This window comes from Balaenoptera musculus, chromosome 9, assembly GCF_009873245.2.
Source record: "Balaenoptera musculus isolate JJ_BM4_2016_0621 chromosome 9, mBalMus1.pri.v3, whole genome shotgun sequence".
NCBI classification, from domain to species: Eukaryota; Metazoa; Chordata; class Mammalia; order Artiodactyla; family Balaenopteridae; genus Balaenoptera; species Balaenoptera musculus.
In genome coordinates this window covers 70517936-70537856 of record NC_045793.1, presented here as the reverse complement: position 1 = coordinate 70537856, position 19921 = coordinate 70517936, and the positions used below count along the sequence as shown (strand labels likewise).

Below are 19921 nucleotides of genomic sequence, written 5' to 3'. Positions count from 1 at the left end.
ATTGTCAGATACTTTTTCTGAGTCTATTGAGATGTTCATGTGTTTTTGTTCTTTATTAATATGGTGTATTACATTGATTTTGTTTTTTTGGTATGTTAAATTAATTTTGCATTCTTGGGATAAATCCCACTTGGTCATGGTGCACAATACTACTTACATGTTGTCAAATTTGGTTTGTTATCTTGAAGATTTTTGTGTTTATATTTTTCAGGAGTATTGATCTGTAGTTTGGTTTTTTGTGATGTCTCTGGTTTTGGTAATATTGGTCTTAAAGAGTGAGTTGGGAAATGTTCCCTCCTATTTTTTTTGAAATAGTGTGAGGAACTGGTATTGAAAAAAATACTTCATTATAATTAACCAGTGAAGCCATCTGGGGCTGCGCTTTTCTTCGTGGGAAATTAAAAAATGCCTAATTTTCTTAAAGGTCTATTCAGATTTTCTATCTTTGAATTAGTTTTGGTTGTGTCTTTCTAGAAAAATGTAATTTTATCTGTTACCTAATTTGTTAAAATACGCTTGCAATTTTCTTACTCCTTATTTCTATAAGGTTAGTGGAAATGTCACCACTTTTATTCCTGATATTACTTATTTGAGTCTTATAAACCTTAAGCTAAACTAGAAAAAAACTGTTTAATCTTTTTCAAAGAACCAACTTTTGATTTTGGTTTTTCTCTATTCTATTTTCTGCTCTTATGTTTATTATTATGCCTGCATTAGCTTAAGTGTTTCTCTTTTTTCAGTATCTTGAGGTGGAAGGTTAGGGTTTTGATTTTGAAAATGTCCTTTTTTTTTATAGCTACTTTATTTATTTATTTATTTATTTTTAGCTGTGTTGAGTCTTCGTTTTGTGCGAGGGCTTTCTTTAGTTGTGGCAAGCGGGGCCCACTCTTCATCGCGGTGCGCGGGCCTCTCACTATCGCGGCCCCTCCCTTTGCGGGGTACAGGCTTCAGACGCGCAGGCTCAGCAGTTGTGGCTCATGGGCCCAGTTGCTCCGCGGCATGTGGGATTTTCCCAGACCAGGGCTCGAACCCGTGTCCCCTGCATTAGCAGGCAGATTCTCAACCACTGCGCCACCAGGGAAGCCCCGAAAATGTCCTTTTATATATGCACAATTACAGCTATAAATCTTTCTTGGGACTGCTTTAACTGCATTCTCAAGTTACTTTACATTGTGTATGTTACTGATCTCAAAGTATCATTTCCATAGTGATTTCTTCTTGGATTCATTTAGTAGTGTGTTGTTCAATTGCTATGTTTTTGTTTGTTTGTTTTTTGCGTTTTTAAATTTATTTTTGGCTGCATTTTGGGTCTTCATTGCTGTGCATGCGCTCTCGTTGCGGCAAGTGGGGGCTACTCAGCTGCGGTGTGCGGTGTTTCTCATTGCGATGGCCTCTCTTGTTGTGGAGCACGGGCTCTAGGTGCGTGGGCTTCAGTAGTTGTGGCTTGTGGGCTCAGTAACTGTGGCTCGCAGGCTGTAGAGCGCAGGCTCAGTAGTTGTGGCGCACGGGCTTAGTTGCCCCGAGGCATGTGGGATCCTCCCAGACCAGGACTGGAACCCGTGTCCCTTGCATTGGTAGGCGGTTTCTTAACCACTGCACCACCAGGGAAGCCCAATTGCTGTGTTCTTAATTCTCACATTTCTTTTTGTTTCTCTAAAACATTTTTTGAGGTATAATTGACATACAACATACTGGATTCAGGTGTACAACATGTTTCAACATTTGTATACATTGAGAAATTACCACAATAAGTCTGTATCTGTCACCATACATAGTTACAGAATTTCTTCTGAAGAGACTTAAGATCTATTCTCTCAGCAACTTTCAAATATGCAATATAGTATTAACTATATTACATCCCCATGACGTATTTCATAACTGGAAGTTTGTACCTTTTAACTTCCTTTACACATTTTACCCCCGTCCTCCATCAAGCTGTTCTCTGTATCTATGAGCTATTTCTGTCGTTTTGTTTTGTTTAGGTTCCACATAAGTGGGATCATACAGTATATGTCTTTCTGATTAATTTCACTTAGCATAATGCCCTTGAGGTCTTCACATGTTCTGAAGATGGCCATTTAGGTTTCTATGTCTCGGCTATTGTAAATAATGCTGCAATGAATATGGGGGTGGGTATCTTTGAGTTCGTGTTTTTGTTTGCTTCAGATAAATAACCAGAAGTAGAATCTCTGCATCATTTTGTAGCTCTATCTTTAACTTTCTGAGGAACCTCCATACTGTTATCCATAGTGGCTGCACCACTGTTTTCTAATTTGACTCTTAAGATCAGAGAACATACTTAGTATGACTTTAATCCTTTAAAATTTATTGTCTTGTTTTATGGCCAAACATATGGTCTGATCTGGAGAATTCTCCATGTATACTTGAGGAGAACATAGACTTTTGTTGGTGGAGTATTCAATAGGTATGTTAGATATTGTTGGTTTATAGTGCTTTTCAAGTCTTATTTCCATGGTCATCTTCTGCCTAGTTGTTCTCCTCCTTATTGAAATTGGGGTGTTGATATCTCCAACTGCTGGATTATTTCTCCTTTAAATCCTACCAATTTTTGCTCCATGTACTTGGGGATCTGTTAGATAAATTTTTATATCTTGTTGAATTGACCTTTCTTAAATTATAAGATGGCTTTATCTTTAACATTTTTGGATTTTTTCTGATATAGCTACTCCAGCTTTCTTACAGGTTGCTGTTAGCTTGATATATATCCTTTTTCATCCTTCTGTATTCAGTATATTTGGATCTTTGAGTCTCAAATGTGTGTCTCCTGTAGACAGCATACAGTTGGGTTTTTAATCCAATTTGACAGTGTGACTTCGGATTGTTTAATCCGCTGAAAATTAATGTCATTGATATACATTGGCCAGTTTACTTTCTGTTTCATGTGTGTCTCTTTTCTCATTACTGCTTACTTTCGTATCAAATGAATATTTTCTATGGAACATTAATTTGTTTATTTTCTCACTTTAACTTTTTATTTTCTTAGTGGCTACTCTAGGGCTTAGAGTATACATCTTAACATAATTCAGATATATGCTAACTAAAATCTAGGGAGGTACAGAAATGTTACTCTTAAATAGGTCTATTCCCTTTTCTGCCTTTTTGTGCTATTAGTGTTAGGTGCATGTATGTTAGAAACCCAATAATCCATTGTTGTTATCACTTCATCTTATTTTACACCAGTTGTAGAAGCTGAGAAGAAAGGTGAGCTGTATTTATAAGGAATGTCATATTAACTTTCTTGTTTTCCATTTTCAGTTTTCATTTGTTACTGTAGATTCAAGTTATCATCTGTTAGTTTCTTCCTGTGATACACCTTTACTCATCTTTTCCTTGTCACAATATGCTGTTTTTGTCAAATATATATTTCAGTATTATAGGTTGATCAATTAACTTATATATTTATTTTATACAATTCCTTTTTAAACCTCTTAACATAAGAAAGGAGAAAAAGGCATTTATAACTTTTTTATTATTTTTTAAATAATTGGTGCTCTTTTTTCATGTGGATTTGAATTATTGTCTAGGGTTGCTTTCTTTGCGCTTAAAGACTATCAGTGTTCATAGGGTGAATCAGCTAGCCACAAATTCTGCTTGTTTGCTCAGAATCTTTATTTTGATCTGATCTTTGTAAATGCTCATTTTGCTGGACTTAAACTTTAACAGGTTTTTATTTTGAGCAGTTACCTTATCACCCACTTGCCTTCTGGCTTCCATTGTTTCTGATTAGAATCAGTTGTTAGTCTTATTGGTGTTCCCTTGTTAATGATAAAACATTTTTCTTTGGCTGCTTTCAAGTTTTTTTCCTGTGATTTTAGCTTTCGCATTTTTACTACGATGTGTCTGGATATGAATTTCTTTGTGTGTATTCTGTTTTGAGTATACTGAGCTCCTCGAGTGTGCAGATTGCTTTTCTTGGGAAATTTTCAGTCTTAAGTTTTTGAATATTTTTTCTGCTCCTTTCTTGCCTTCATTTTCCCTCTGGTACTCCTATTACAAAAGTGTCTGTAATGATGTCTTACGTTTCTCTGTGAATCTGTTCATTTTTCTTTGTGTAATCTATTGATCTGACTTTAAGTTCAGTTATTCTCCTGTTCAAATCTATTGTTGAGCCCCTCTAGTGAATTTTTCATTTTAGTTATTTCACAATTCTAAAATTGCTACTCAGTTTTTAAAAATATGTATTCCTAATATTGATAATATTAATGGTCATCATACTTTATGTCTTTATGCATGATATCCTTTTGTTCTTTGAACATATTTATAATACCTGATTTGAAGTCTTACCTGATAAGTGTGACACTTGGGCCCTCTCACAGGCAGTTTCTGTTGGCTGCTTTTTTTTTTTTTTTTTTTTTTTTCTTTGTATAGATCACACCTTCCTGTTTGGATGCATGTCTTTCCGTTTTTTTGTTGTTGTTGAAAAATGCATATTTTAGATAATGTATTTTGTCAGTTCCAAGTACCTCCCCAAGACTTATTATTTTCTTGGCTACTAAAATAGACCAGCAAAGTCACAGTCTTATTCCTGTACAGGACAAAACCTCTGAAGTCACTTCAGAGGGTGCAGTTCTAGACAAGTGTTCAGTCACCACGGAATGACAGTTGTTTTAGCAGGGTTCTCTTCATCTGTATTTCCCTGATCTCTGTTATACTGTCTGCCTCTGACACCCAACTGGTAAGCTCCATTCATTGCCTGCTGACTGCTCTTTTTTTGGAACAGTGCCAAATACATAAAGTACCCTACAGATTGATCCAAGTAAATTCTGGTCCCTTAGCAGGGGTAGTTTGTAAAGCCGGTATTGGAGGTTTGCTCTGATTCTGGGGGTGGGTGGGTGGTTCTTGTTAGCTGTCTCTTGGTCTGGTTGTCTCTGGTAAACTAGCTTCCCTATGGTTCAGCTTGTTGCTCTCATGAAGCTCTCACCTTCCTCTTAATTGCTTACCATGATCTCCGTTTCTTTTGAGAGTGTGCTTACCCTTAAATTTCCTCACACTTCCAATTAAGCAAGTTCCCTTGGGGAGAGCTTAGTAGCTTTCTCTTCTTAGAGCCTGTCTTTCTCCCTGTGAAAAGTCACCATGCCACTGCTTTGGAGCTATAGGTGGGCATGTTGTTTGAGTGACACCACTACTTCGTGAGCAGGGTGCTGCCTGGAGGCATTAGACTCATCTTCTTTTTGCCTCTTCTGGCACAGAAACTCTGCCCTGTGTGTGACTGGGCCAAGCGTGATCAGTGCCCCAGTATTCTCTACCTACCATGCCTGGGGTGGGTCTTCCACTCTATTGAGTGGAGGCTATGTGGGTGAAGGGAGTCTACAACCTCTTGGCCATACTTGCTGGAAACTGAGCCTTTGTGACATGGAGTTGAGTGGGATGGGAAATGCTGGCACTCTGCCCCTCCCACTGGGAGCTGGTGGGAGAGGGAACCCTTTCTTTTTGGCCATACCTACTCTGAGTGGAACTTAAGTCACATTGAGCAGGGTGTTGTGGAATGAAGGAAAAAAACAGATGACAGTTCCAGTACCACAGACTCTGTTCTTTCCAAGGTTTAAGAGATATTCTTAAATGTTAATTTGTTGAATGCCCTTAGGACAATTTTCAAAGGCTTTAAATGGTTGTTTTTTAAAAATGCTTTTCTCTAGTTGCAGAGAGTCTGCACAGCTCTTCATGGAGACATTTTGTACGTCTCATGTTCTTTTAAATTTTTATGTCATTGTCTGGCATAGAATTAACTGTACATAGTTAATTAACTATAAGTAATAGAACTATATTTTTTTCCTTAAAAAACACTATGGTGTGGGTGCATGTGTATTCCTTTCCTGTCTTCTAACCTCTGCTGATGAGTACTAGGCTTGACAAGTCGGGCTTGCTCTTTTTTTTTTTTTTTTTGGAGTATAGTTGATTTACAGTGTTGTGTTAGTTTCAGGTGTGCAGCAAAGTGAATCAGTTATACATATACATATATCCACTCTTTTTTAGATTCTTTTCCCATATCGGCCATTACAGACCTACCTCTACAGTAGGTCCTTACTAGTTATCTATTTTATATACAGTAGTGTGTATATGTTAATCCCAACCTCCCAATTTATCCCTCCCCTGCTTACCCCCTGGTAACCATAGGTTTGTTTTCTACATCTGTAACTCTATTTCTGTTTTGTAGGTAAGTTCATTTGTACCCTTATTTTTAGATTCCACATATAAGTGATACCGTCTGATATTTGTCTTTCTCTGTCTGACTTACTTCACTCAGTATGACAATCTCTAGGTCCATCCATGTTGCTGCAAATGGCATTATTTCATTCTTTTTTATGGCTGAGTAATATTCCATTGTATATATGTGCCACATCTTTATCCATTCCTCTGTTGATGGACATTTAGGTTGCTTCCATGTCCTGGCTATTGTAAATAGTGCTACAGTGAACATTGGGGTGCATGTATCTTTTTGAATTATTGTTTTCTCTGGTTATATGCCCAGGAGTGGGATTGCTCGATCACCTAATCTATGACAAAGGAGGCAAGGATATACAATGGAGAAAAGACAGCCTCTTCAATAAGTGGTGCTGGGAAAACTGGACAGCTAAATGTAAAAGAATGAAATTAGAACACTCCCTAACACCATACACAAAAATAAATTCAAAATGGATTGAAGACCTAAATGTAAGGCCAGCAATTGTAAAACTCTGAGGAAAACATAGGCAGAACACTCTATGACATAAATCACAGCAAGATCCTTTTTGACCCACCTCCTAGAGAAATGGAAATAAAACAAAAATAAACAAATGGGACCTAATGAAATTTAAAAGCTTTTGCACAGCAAAGGAAACCATAAACAAGACGAAAAGACAACCCTCAAAATGGGAGAAAATATTTGCAAATGAAGCAACTGACAAAGGATTAATCTCCAAAATATACAACTCATGCAGCTCAATATCAAGAAAACAAATAGGCGTTTCTCCAAAGAAGACATACAGATGGCCAAAAGGCACATGCAAAGATGCTTAACATCACTAATCATTAGAGAAATGCAAATCAAAACTATAATGAGGTATCACCTCATACTGGTCAGAATGGCCATCATCAAAAAATCAACAAACAATAAATGCTGGAGAGGGTGCAGAGAAAAGGGAACCCTCCTGCACTGTTGGTGGGAATGTAAACTGGTACAGCCACTATGGAGAACAGTATGAGGGTTCCTTAGAAAACTAAAAATAGAACTACCATATGGACCTGCTTTTTATCTACCTTTCACCTACTTGGACTTTACTCCTTTCTTATCACCCCTGGCTGTCTCTTCACTTCTGCTATTATGCCTAGGCTCCAAATCTCTGCTTCAGTCACTGGAAATGGCAACACAGTTTGTACAGTCTACTTGGCTCTCACATTAGCTTTGACTTTCAGCCAGTCCCTTGGCTTTTGTAAACTAGTTTATGGACTGTCCTTCTCAGATGTTGGTCTCCTTGAGACCAAATTTGTTCTTAGGTTTTAAATGTTATATGCTGCAATTACATGAAAGATAGGACATTTTATAGTCAGTATAAGACAGCTGGGTTAAGGCCTACCCTAGGAAGTTTATTTTAAGGCTACTTCACCAAGGTAGCTGTCTGGTAATGACCTTCAAGACTGTATTACAGTGAAACTTATTAAAGGTAAAGGGAAAAGCTGTCAGATAAGGTGTCTTTTTAAAGTTTAGATGCATCGGTTAATGAGACAGAGCTTTCATAAGAGCAATTGAAATTAATGGATATTTGCCTCAGGGAGCGTTGCATTGATGCTATGTTTGAAGGGAGCTGTTTTTTTGCAGGAATTAGAGCAAGACATATATTCATTGTCACTTGGCTGGTGACTGAGCTCATTTTGGGGATCTTAGGGAATATGTCTTGTTCCTTAATGATGTAATGTGTAGATTAAATATTTGAAGGCACACTAACAAGTAAATATTCATGTATAATCCGTTTCAGTTCTTTGACAATAGTCTCCTTCTTCCCATCTTCAGGGAATACTCAATTGTATCTTAGCATCCTTTTTTAGTATTTGACTTCAATGGCCTGTGATGAAGAGGATTTTGGATCCATAATGAAAAATTATTTCTATCTCTAATATATGGAACTGTAGTGGTATGAGATTGGTTTTTGACTGGAAATGATTTGATTTAGGAACGAAATTAAGACTTGTTTAAATATGTTCTTGAGGTAGCTTGTTGAAGGTGTAAGATCCGTTTCAAAACAAAGATACAGAGTTCAGAATTTGACTTTCAGATATTTTCTAAGTGAAATAAATGTGTCATTTGCCTCTGTTTATCCTTTAGGCTGCAGGAGCAATCCGACCTCTTGTATCTACTGTCATCAGTCCATCTGCAGATGGCTGCTTAGACCACTCGCTGGAACGTGCGAGACACAGGGCAAGTGAAATGCCACAGGCCTTTCTATTTGATGTGATATATGAAGCGTATCAGCAGGTAAGAATCTTGGCTTTTTGACAATCTGCTGTGTTGAGGGTCTCTAAGAACCACTCCCATATTTGGAGGTTAGCTAGAAGAACTCATGGAACTGAGTACATAGTTGGACTCAAGGCTAAAATTGATTAGATTGAAGTTGGATGATAAGAGAAAAAGACCCAGGCAGAGTCTGGAGGAAACCATGTGTAATCTTCCTCATGATCTGTCTCCTTCAGTGTCGCACAAAGTACACCTTCCGTCCAGCAATGAAAAGGCAGCAGCTTGGGTGTGATGTTTCTTTTCAGGGAAGCCCATTAGAGATTTGATGTCTAAGGTATTGTGTTGGTCACATAGATACCCTCTGCCTTGCACATAAACTTTGGATTCCCAGGAGAAAAGCCAGTATTCAACATAAACCATATTGTTTACGTGAACATCTAGGCATAGTGAGCCACTATTATCAGTTAACTGTTCACTGGAAACACTCAAAGAGCCAAGTTCCCAGACACTGACCGAGGGCCCACCTGGTGAGCAGGTCTACTGCTCAGGCCTGCAATCTCAGGCCTAATGTAGTAAACATTTTGCACAGCTGTATAGATATTTTGTTAAAATTTTAAAGGTAAGTGATTTCAAAATATCAAATCGTTCATGTTTAGATTATACTGGATTGTCTTTGTTTTCATGTTTTGGAAACATTTTTGTACCTGTAAATTTTACTGCTATTCATTTCTGTGTTTATTTATTAAACAGTTATTAAATATCAGGTATTATGCTTGTCAGAAACTTCCCAGTGAAATAAGATCACTTACAACAAATAAGGCAATGCTTGGCTGATGTTAGACAATCAGTAAATAGAGATAGATGGACTTTAAAGAATATGAGATAATGGTAGCATAAATATTGACATTTTATAATAAAAGAATACCACATTTTGGATTGAAAGTTAATCACAATGAATCAATCTTGACTATCAATTACTGTTTTAAATATTGAGAATGTAAATCGTAATCAGTTTACATGGTATGAATAGTCGTCAGTGGTTTGTTTTGTTTTCTTAAAATTCGTTATACAGAAATTTACCTCTATTCGGTCATTAATCAAATATTACCCTATCGATAATCCTAAAAAGCCTGAATCTTGCTAAGTATTTCTAATTTTTTTTAAGATTAATGAAAGAATTTGTTCATCTTTATATAAGCATTTACATTAAGAAGAATAAATATGATAGCTCTATTTTAGAAAATTTAATACAACCTTATGATCCTCACATTAGAGTAGCATGTTTCAACAGTTTTTGGTAGAGAACTAAGCCTTAATGCACTGAGGCAATAGTTCTCAAATTATGGTTCCCAGACCAGCAGCATAAGCATGTTTTGGAACTTGTTAAAATGCAAATTCTGCACCTCCACCTCAGACTTAGTTACTTAGAAACTCTGGGAATAGGGCCCACCCATTTGTGTTTTTTTTTTTTTTTTTTAAATGAATAGCCCAGTTTGCTTTTTTTTTTTTTTTTTAAAGAAATTCACGTTCTTTTATTTATTTATTTATGACTGTGTTGAGTCCTCGCCTCCGTGCGAGGGCTCTCCCCAGCTGCGGCAAGCGGGGGCCACCCTTCATCGCGGTGCACGGGCCTCCCACCATCGCGGCCTCTCCCGTTGCGGAGCACAGGCTCCAGACGCGCAGGCCCAGCAGTTGTGGCTCACGGGCCCAGCTGCTCTGCGGCACGTGGGATCCTCCCAGACCAGGGCTCGAACCCGCGTCCCCCGCACTGGCAGGCGGACTCTCAACCACTGCGCCACCAGGGAAGCCCCCATTTGTGTTTTAACAAGCAAGCTGGCCACGTGATCCTGACACTGAATTTTCTGAACCAGCACCCTAAGATATCTGTTGTATGTGATAAATTCTCTTCTGTTGCATTCTTGGGAGAATGAGAATGTAGTCACACAAAAATAACTGTTCTGTGGTTCAGATGAGGAATTCTCAAGCCATTTTGGAGGTTTTGATACAAGTTCTTATGAAAATTATTTTTGATCATAAAGGCGTTCATAAGGAAATTTGTATGAAATATTTCTCTCATCTATATGATTTGTGTATATATATGTTTGCTTTTAACGAATAGAGAAGAGTAAGATAGGACAGAGTTCCAAGGGTGGGAAGTTGTTCTCTGTAGAGCGGTCAGAAGTACTCTGTGAAAAGGTAAAGTTTAAACCAACATCAGGAAGTAAGTGAGGCGATAAGTCATGCAGGTAACTGACAGAACATTATTTTATGTACAGGACGCAGAATCTAAGAAGGTGAGCGAGGCTGGAAGAGAATGACATCATGGGGGGAAGTAGGAGGTGTACCTGGGTCCGGTATCTTGTTGAGCCTTAAAGGCAATGTTATGGGCTTTAGATTTTACCCTGAATGAGAAGGGAAGACTTTGGATGGTGCTGTGTGAAACCTCACTTCTATGGGGTCACCTGTCAGTTGTGGGGATGGTACCTTACAGAAGGTAAGGGAAGAAGTAAGCTATAGTGATGATCAAGGCAAAGATGATCACAATTAGGGCAATTTGGATAGTAGAGTATTTGGTGTGAAGTGTTTGTTCTGAATATATTTAAAAATAAAATGAGGATAAGCCAATTGGTCACGTATGGGTTATCAGAATGGGAAGAATCATGGGTCCAAGAATTTGCTCTGAATAACTAGAATGCAGTTGCCCCTTTTTTTTTTTCTTTTTTATTAATTTTTGTTGGAGTATAGTCGCTTTAAAATATTGTGTTTCGAATCATCGACAGGAAGACACTGGAACTCACCAAAAAAGATATCCCACATCCAAAGACAAAGGAGAAGCCACAATGAGATGGTAGGAGGGGCGCAATCAGAGTAAAATCAAATCCCTTAACTGCTGGGTGGGTGACTCACAGACTGGCGAACACTTATACCACAGAAGTCCACCCACTGGAGTGAAGGTTCTGAGCCCCACATCAGGCTTCCCAACCTGGGGGTCCGGCAACGGGAGGAGGAATTCATAGAGAATCAGACTTTGAAGCCTAGTGGGAATTGATTGCAGGACTTCGACAGGACTGGGGGAAACAGAGACCCCACTCTTGGAGGGCACACACAAAATAATGTGTGCATCGGGACCCAGGGGAAGGAGCAGTGACCCTGGGGGAGACTGAACCAGACCTACCTGCTGGTGTTGGGGGGTCTCCTGCAGAGGCAGGTGGTGGCTCTGTTTCACCGTGGGGACAAGGACACTGGCAGTGGAGGTTCTGGGAAGTGCTCCTTTGCATGAGCCCTCCCATAGTCTGCCATTAACCCCACCAAAGAGCCCAGGTAGGCTCCAGTGTTGGGTTGCCTCAGGCAAAACAACCAACAGGGAGGGAACCCAGCCCCACCCATCAACAGTCAAGTGGATTAAAGTTTTACTGAGCTCTGACCGCCACAGCAACAGTCAGCACTACCCACCACCAGAGCCTCCCATCAAGCCTCTTAGATAGCCTCAACCACCAGAGGGCAGACAGCAGAAGCAAGAAAAACTACAATCCTGCAGCCTGTGGACCAAAAACCACAGTTACAGAAAGATAGACAAGATGAAAAGGCAGAGGGCTATGTACCAGATGAAGGAACAAGAAAAAACCCCAGAAAAACAACTAAATGAAGTGGAGATAGGCAACCTTCCAGAAAAAGAATTCAGAATAATGATAGTGAAGATGATCCAGGACCTCGGAATAAGAATGGAGGCAAAGATTGAGAAGATGCAAGAAATGTTTAACAAAGACCTAGAAGAATTAAAGAACAAACAAACAGAGATGACCAATACAATAACTGAAATGAAAACTACACTAGAAGGAATCAATAACAGAATAACTGAGGCAAAAGAATGGATAAGTGACCTGGAAGACAGAATGGTGGAATTCACTGCTGCAGAACAGACTAAAGAAAAAAGAATGAAAAGAAATGAAGACAGCCTAAGAGACCTCTGGGACAACATTAAACACAACAACATTCACATTATAGGGGTCCCAGAAGGAGAAGAGAGAGAGAAAGGACCAGAGAAAATATTTGAAGAGATTATAGTTGAAAACTTCCCTAACATGGGAAAGGAAATAGCCACCCAAGTCCAGGAAGCGCAGAGAGTCCCATACAGGATAAACCCAAGGAGAAACACACCGAGACACATAGTAATCAAATTGGCAAAAATTAAAGACAAAGAAAAATTATTGAAAGCAGCAAGGGAAAAATGACAAATAACATACAAGGGAATTCCCATAAGGGTAACAGCTGATTTCTCAGCAGAAACTCTACAAGCCAGAAGGGAGTGGCATGATATACTTAAAGTGATGAAAGGGAAGAACCTACAACCAAGATTACTCTACCCAGCAAGGATCTCATTCAGATTTGATGGAGAAATCAAAAGCTTTACAGACAAGCAAAAGCTAAGAGAATTCAGCACCACCAAACCAGTTCTACAACAAATGCTAAAGGAACTTCTCTAAGTGGGAAACACAAGAGAAGAAAAGGACCTACAAAAACAAACCCAAAACAATTAAGAAAATGGTCATAGGAACATACATATTCATAATTACCTTAAACGTGAATGGATTAAGTGCTCCAACCAAAAGACACAGGCTTGCTGAATGGATACAAAAACAAGACCCATATATATGCTGTCTACAAGAGACCCAATTCAGACCTAGGGACATATACAGACTGAAAGTGAGGGGATGGAAAAAGATATTCCATGCAAATGGAAATCAAAGGAAAGCTGGAGTAGCTATACTCATATCAGATAAAATAGACTTTAAAATAAAGAATGTTACAAGAGACAAGGAAGGACACTACATAATGATCAAGGGATCAATCCAAGAAGAAGATATAACAATTATAAATATATATGCACCCAACATAGGAGCACCTCAATACATAAGGCAACTGCTAACAGCTATAAAAGAGGAAATCGACAGTAACACAATAATAGTGGGGGACTTTAACACCTCACTTACACCAATGGACAGATCATCCAAAATGAAAATAAATAAGGAAACAGAAGCTTTAAATGACACAATAGACCAGATAGATTTAATTGATATTTATAGGACATTCCATCCAAAAACAGCAGATTACACTTTCTTCTCAAGTGCGCATGGAACATTCTCCAGGATAGATCACATCTTGGGTCACAAATGAAGCCTCAGTAAATTTAAGAAAATTGAAATCATATCAAGCATCTTTTCTGACCACAACGCTATGAGATTAGAAATGAATTACAGGGAAAAAAACGTGAAAAGCACAAACACATGGAGGCTAAACAATACATTACTAAATAACCAAGAGATCACTGAAGAAATCAAAGAGGAAATCAAAAAATACCTAGAGACAAATGACAATGAAAACACGATGATCCAAAACCTATGGGATGCAGCAAAAGCAGTTCTAAGAGGGCAGTTTATAGCTATACAAGCCTACCTAAAGAAACAAGAAAAATCTCAAGTAAGCAATCTAACCTTACACCTAAAGGAACTAGAGAAAGAAGAACAAACAAACCCCAAAGTTAGCAGAAGGAAAGAAATCATAAAGATCAGAGCATAAATAAATGAAATAGAAACAAAGAAAACAATAGCAAAGATCAGTAATACTAAAAGCTGGTTCTTTGAGAAGATAAACAAAATTGATAAGCCATTAGCCAGACTCATCAAGAAAAAGAGGGAGAGGACTCAAATCAATAAAATTAGAAATGAAAAAGGAGACGTTACAACAGACACTGCAGAAATACAAAGCATTCTAAGAGACTACTATAAGCAACTCTATGCCAGTAAAATGGACAACCTGGAAGAAATGGACAAATTCTTAGAAAGGTATAACCTTCCCAGACTGAATCAGGAAGAAACAGAAAATATGAACAGACCAATCACAAGTAATGAAATTGAAACTGTGATTAAAAATCTTCCAGCAAACAAAAGTCCAGGACCAGATGGCTTCACAGGTGAATTCTATCAAACATTTAGAGAAGAGCTAACACCCATCCTTCTCAAACTCTTCCAAAAAATTGCAGAGGAAGGAACACTCCCAAACTCATTCTATGAGGCCACCATCACCCTGATACCAAAACCAGACAAAGATACTACAAAAAAAGAAAATTACAGAGCAATATCACTGATGAATATAGATGCAAAAATCCTCAACAAAATACTAGCAAACAGAATCCAGCAACACATTAAAAGGATCATACACCATGATCAAGTGGGATTTATCCCAGGGATGCAAGGATTCTTCAATATATGCAAATCAATCAATGTGATACACCATATTAACAAATTGAAGGCTAAAAACCTTATGATCATCTCAATAGATGCAGAAAAAGCTTTTGACAAAATTCAACACCCATTTATGATAAAAACTCTCCAGAAAGTGGGCATGGAGGGAACCTGCCTCAACATAATAAAGGGCATATACGACAAACCCACAGCAAACATCATTCTCAACGGTGAAAAACTGAAAGCATTTCCTCTAAGATCAGGAATGAGACAAGGATGTCCACTCTCACCACTATTATTCAACATAGTTTTGGAAGTCCTAGCCACTGCAATCAGAGAAGAAAAAGAAATAAAAGGAATACAAATTGGAAAAGATGAAGTAAAACTGTCACTGTTTGCAGATGACATGATACTATACATAGAGAATCCTAAAAATGCCACCAGAAAACTACTAGAGCTAATCAATGAATTTGGTAAAGTTGCAGGATACAAAATTAATGCACAGAAATCTCTTGCATTCCTATACACTAATGATGAAAAATCTGAAAGAGAAATTATGGAAACACTCCCATTTACCATTGCAACAAAAAGAATAAAATACCTAGGAATAAACCTACCTAGGGAGACAAAAGACCTGTATGCAGAAAACTATAAGACACTGATGAAAGAAATTAAGGATGATACCAACAGATGGAGAGATATACCATGTTCTTGGATTGGAAGAATCAATATTGTGAAATGACTGTACTACCCAAAGCAATCTACAGATTCAATGCAATCCCTATCAAATTACCAATGGCATTTTTTATGGAATTAGAACAAATCATCTTAAAATCTGTATGGAGACACAGAAGACCCCGAATAGCCAAAGCAGTCTTGAGGGAAAAAAACGGAGCTGGAGGAATCAGACTCCCTGACTTCAGACTATACTACAAATCTACAGTAATCAAGACAATATGGTACTGGCACAAAAACAGAAACATAGATCAATGGAACAAGATAGAAAGCCCAGAGATAAACCCACGCACCTATGGTCAACTAATCTATGACAAAGGAGGAAAAGATATACAATGGAGAAAAGACAGTCTCTTCAATAAGTGGTGCTAGGAAAACTGGACAGCTACATGTAAAAGAATGAAATTAGAATACTCCCTAACACCATACACAAAAATAAACTCAAAATGGATTTGAGACCTAAATGTAAGACCGGACAGTATAAAATTCTTAGAGGAAAACATAGGAAGAACACTCTTTGACATAAATCACAACAAGATCTTTTTTGATCCACCTCCTAGAGTAATGGAAATAAAAACAAAAATAAACAAATGGGACCTAATGAAACTTCAAAGCTTTTGCATAGCAAAGGAAACCGTAAGCAAGACGAAAAGACAACCTTCAGAATGGGAGAAAATATTTGCAAACGAATCAACGGACAAAGGATTAATCTCCAAAATATATAAACAGCTCATTGAGCTCAATATTAAAGAAACAAACAACCCAATCCAAAAATGGGCAGAAGACCTAAATAGACATTTCTCCAAAGAAGACATACAGATGGCCACGAAGCACATGAAAAGCTGCTCAACATCACTAATTATTAGAGAAATGCAAATCAAAACTACAATGAGGTATCACCTCACACCTGTTAGAATGGGCATCATCAGAAAATCTACAAAGAACAAATGCTGGAGAGGGTGTGGAGAAAAGGGAACCCTCTTGCACTGTTGGTTGGAATGTAAACTGGTACAGCCACTATTGAGAACAATATGGAGGTTCCTTAAAAAACTAAAAATAGAATTACCATATGACCCAGCAATCCCACTACTGGGCATATACCCAGAGAAAACCGTAATTCAAAAAGACACATGCACCCCAATGTTCATTGCAGCAGTATTTACAATAGCCAGGTCATGGAAGCAACCTAAATGCCCATCGACAGACGAATGAATAAAGAAGATGTGGTACATATATACAATGGAATATTACTCAGCCATAAAAAGGAACGAAATTGAGTCATTTGTTGAGACGTGGATGGATCTAGAGACTGTCATACAGAGTGAAGTAAGTCAGAAAGAGAAAAACAAATATCGTATATTAACGCATGTATGTGGAACGTAGAAAAATGGTACAGATGAACTGGTTTGCAGGGCAGAAGTTGAGACACAGATGTAGAGAACAAACGTATGGACACCAAGGGGGGAAAACTGTGGTGGGGTGGGGATGGTGGTGTGCTGAATTGGGAGATTGGGATTGACATGTATACAATGATGTGTATAAAATTGATGACTGATTAAAAAAAAAAAAAGGAAAAAAAAGAATAAAATGTTGTGTTTCTACTGTACAGCAAAATGAATCAGCTATAAGTATACATATATCCCCTCTTTTTTGGATTTTCTTCCCATTTAGGTCACCACAGAGCATTAAGTCGAGTTCCCTATGCTATACAGTAGGTACCTATTAGTTATCTATTTTATACATAGTATCAATAGTGTATGTATGTCAATCCCAATCTCCCAATTGCAGTTGCCCTTCATTGGGATGGAGAATGCGAGAGGAAGAGATGGTTTTGTGTGATCAGATCAAAAGTTTTGTTCTGATAGACTAAGTTTGAGATTTCCTTTAGACATACTCAACTGTATCCCTTAACATTTTTGACTATATGGAACTAGAATTCTGTGGAAAGATCCAGATAATGATAGGCACTTGAGAATTGCCATCATGCAGACATTTAATGCCTTGGAGTTAACTGATATAACTAGAAAAACAGGTACAGAGAAAGTAAGAGGTACAAAGGCTGAATCCTGGGGCAGTCAAAGATTGAGTTTGGGAAGATATATTAGTTTCCTATTACTGTTGAAACAAATTACCACAAACTTACAGAATTAAAAAAAAAAAAACTTTAAAATTCTAGAGATCAGAAATCTAAAATCGAGGTGGTAGGGCTGTGTTTCTTGAGACTACAGGGGAGACTATTTCCTTGACTTTTCCAGTTTCTAGAGGCCACCTGCATTCCTTGGCTTCTGGCCTATCCCTCATACCATTACAAGCTCTTGATTTCAATGTCACATCTAATCCTAGTGATGACGTCAGACCCATCTAGATAGTCCCAGATAATCTCCCCATCTCAAAATCTCTAATCTTATCTTCAAAGTCCCTTTGCCTTCTAAATGACTTATTCAGATTCTGGGAATTAGGACATGGATATCTTGGGAAGGGGCATTATTCAGAAGAGGAGTGGCCAAAGAGTAACAGGGTAATGTCCCAGAAGCCTAGTGAAGAAAGGGGTTCAAGAGTGATTGAGCAGTTGTTAAATGCTGCATAGTGGTTTAAAAAAAGGATCGAGAACTGACCATAATAAGCCTTGCCAGTGTGAGATCGCCAGTGTTGGGGTGGTGGTGGTGGTGTTAGTTATGTAAACCTGGTTGCAGTTGATTGACTAGAGAATAGGAGGGCCGCTTTTTTTAGGAACTTCCATGCATATGGAGCAGAAAAATGGGGTGGCCGAAGGGCGTTCTAAACTGAGAATTTTTTTATTAAGGTGGGTGGCATGACAACATATTGATATAATGATGGAGTGATTTAGTAGAAAGGAAAAGACTGATACTGTATTGAGAGGGGATGGATAGTTCATCCACAGGGATAGGAGGAAAGGCCATATTTGGGTACAGATGTAGATTAATAGATGTAGTGGGGAGATTTTTTGGAGTTTGTTGTCCGGCTTTTATTTTCTCAGTGATGTGGGGTGCAGATCATCAGCTGAGACCCAGGGAGGGGGGAGGTATCTAGGCTTTAGGATAGAAAAGGATACCTCTAGTCCATAGTAAATACTGACTTTTATTCTTAAATTCTTACACTTAAGCTAAAAATACACAAAATCATCCCAAAGAAAAAATATATCTGTTTTCCAGGGCTATTTTCTGGACATTTATGGGAAACTGAAATATTTGATCAAAAAAACTGCAAAACCATCAAATGGGTCAATCACTAATGTGGCCTTGAAATGTGGACTTGACATGTGAACTTGTTATATCTTATCAAGGGTGTAACTTTGCTTTATGGTACTCACGTAGGAAATACATAATAGTGTTGATCATTTACTGAGTTGAGCAGAAATCGGGCACTTGTAAGTAAGGTCATATGAGATTGTATTATACATAGAAGAAGCACATCTTAATCTGATCCAAAGCCATATGGACTGTGGCCAGAAAGGTGGTTATTTTTGGTTTTTGTTGTTGTTTTTCCCGAGTTTGAGGTTATGGATGACTTTTCCTCATCAGATGGTGCTGGGAAGTTATAGATGTCAAGCTGCAGTTCTGTATATGAATCTGCTGGATTGTTTCCCCCACCATTTCCTGTCTCATGTCATTCATCCTCTTGTTCTATGTGCTCTAGTTATGCTCACTTTATTTCCTCAAATACAAGTTTGGCCCTTTCTGGAACTTTACTTCCTGTCTTGCTGTGTATCCTTTAGGTAGTAAGTAAATTATCATTTAGGGAAGCCTTTACTGTCCACCCCCATCCCCACTAGGTTAGTCCAACCCACTACACATTTTCCCAGTGCCCTGTTTTTTCTTCCCAGCATCAAAATTAGATGGAATAATTACTTGGGAAATCACTTATGAAATGTCCAACTCCCCTGCTAGACCATGAGCCCTGTGAAAGTAGGCATGGTACCTGTCTTAGCAATTTGCCTGATATTTTATTAGTACCAAGTACATACTTGTTCAATGGATGAACATCAAAGTGTATGCATATAAATATGAAAAATATCCAATGTACTGCTTCTTTTGGGCCAGTTTTTCAAGATATTAACACTGTTTCCACTCTGCATTTAGGTCCCTATGCAAATGTCACCTCCTCAGAGAAGCTTTCCACTGATAACTTATATAAAAAAATATTCTCTGTCATGTATTGCTTAATTCTGCTTTAGTTTCATTAGATATCACTAATGTATTTTTGGTAGATTTTTCTCTTTCCTGCATGAACACTCCATTAGAGCAGGAATTTTATCTTATCTCTAGCACCTGGAAGAGTTCATGGCTTACATGATGTTCTTAACATTTTCAAATGTAAGTTTTATACATACATGGGTATATGTAGATACATGTTTATGTGTTAACACTTAGGTCAGTTATTATGTAGAAAGCTTTACATGGGGTAATATATATGTTATGTACATACTGAAATTTTTTCTAAAACCTTCAAGAAATTCATCTGAGAAATCAGAAGT

General features: G+C 38.0%; 1 protein-coding gene across 4 annotated transcripts in view; it reads left to right on the top strand.

Annotated features, from left to right (window-relative positions):
- CRPPA (CDP-L-ribitol pyrophosphorylase A) overlaps positions 1-19921 on the top strand; it is a 391837-nt gene that overhangs the window by 25472 nt on the left and 346444 nt on the right. For all 4 annotated transcript variants that reach the window (XM_036863587.1, XM_036863588.1, XM_036863589.1 and 1 more), the window contains exon 3: positions 8321-8470. In XM_036863587.1, coding sequence (XP_036719482.1) covers positions 8321-8470 — 150 coding nt within the window. The remainder of the gene's footprint in view (positions 1-8320; positions 8471-19921) is intronic.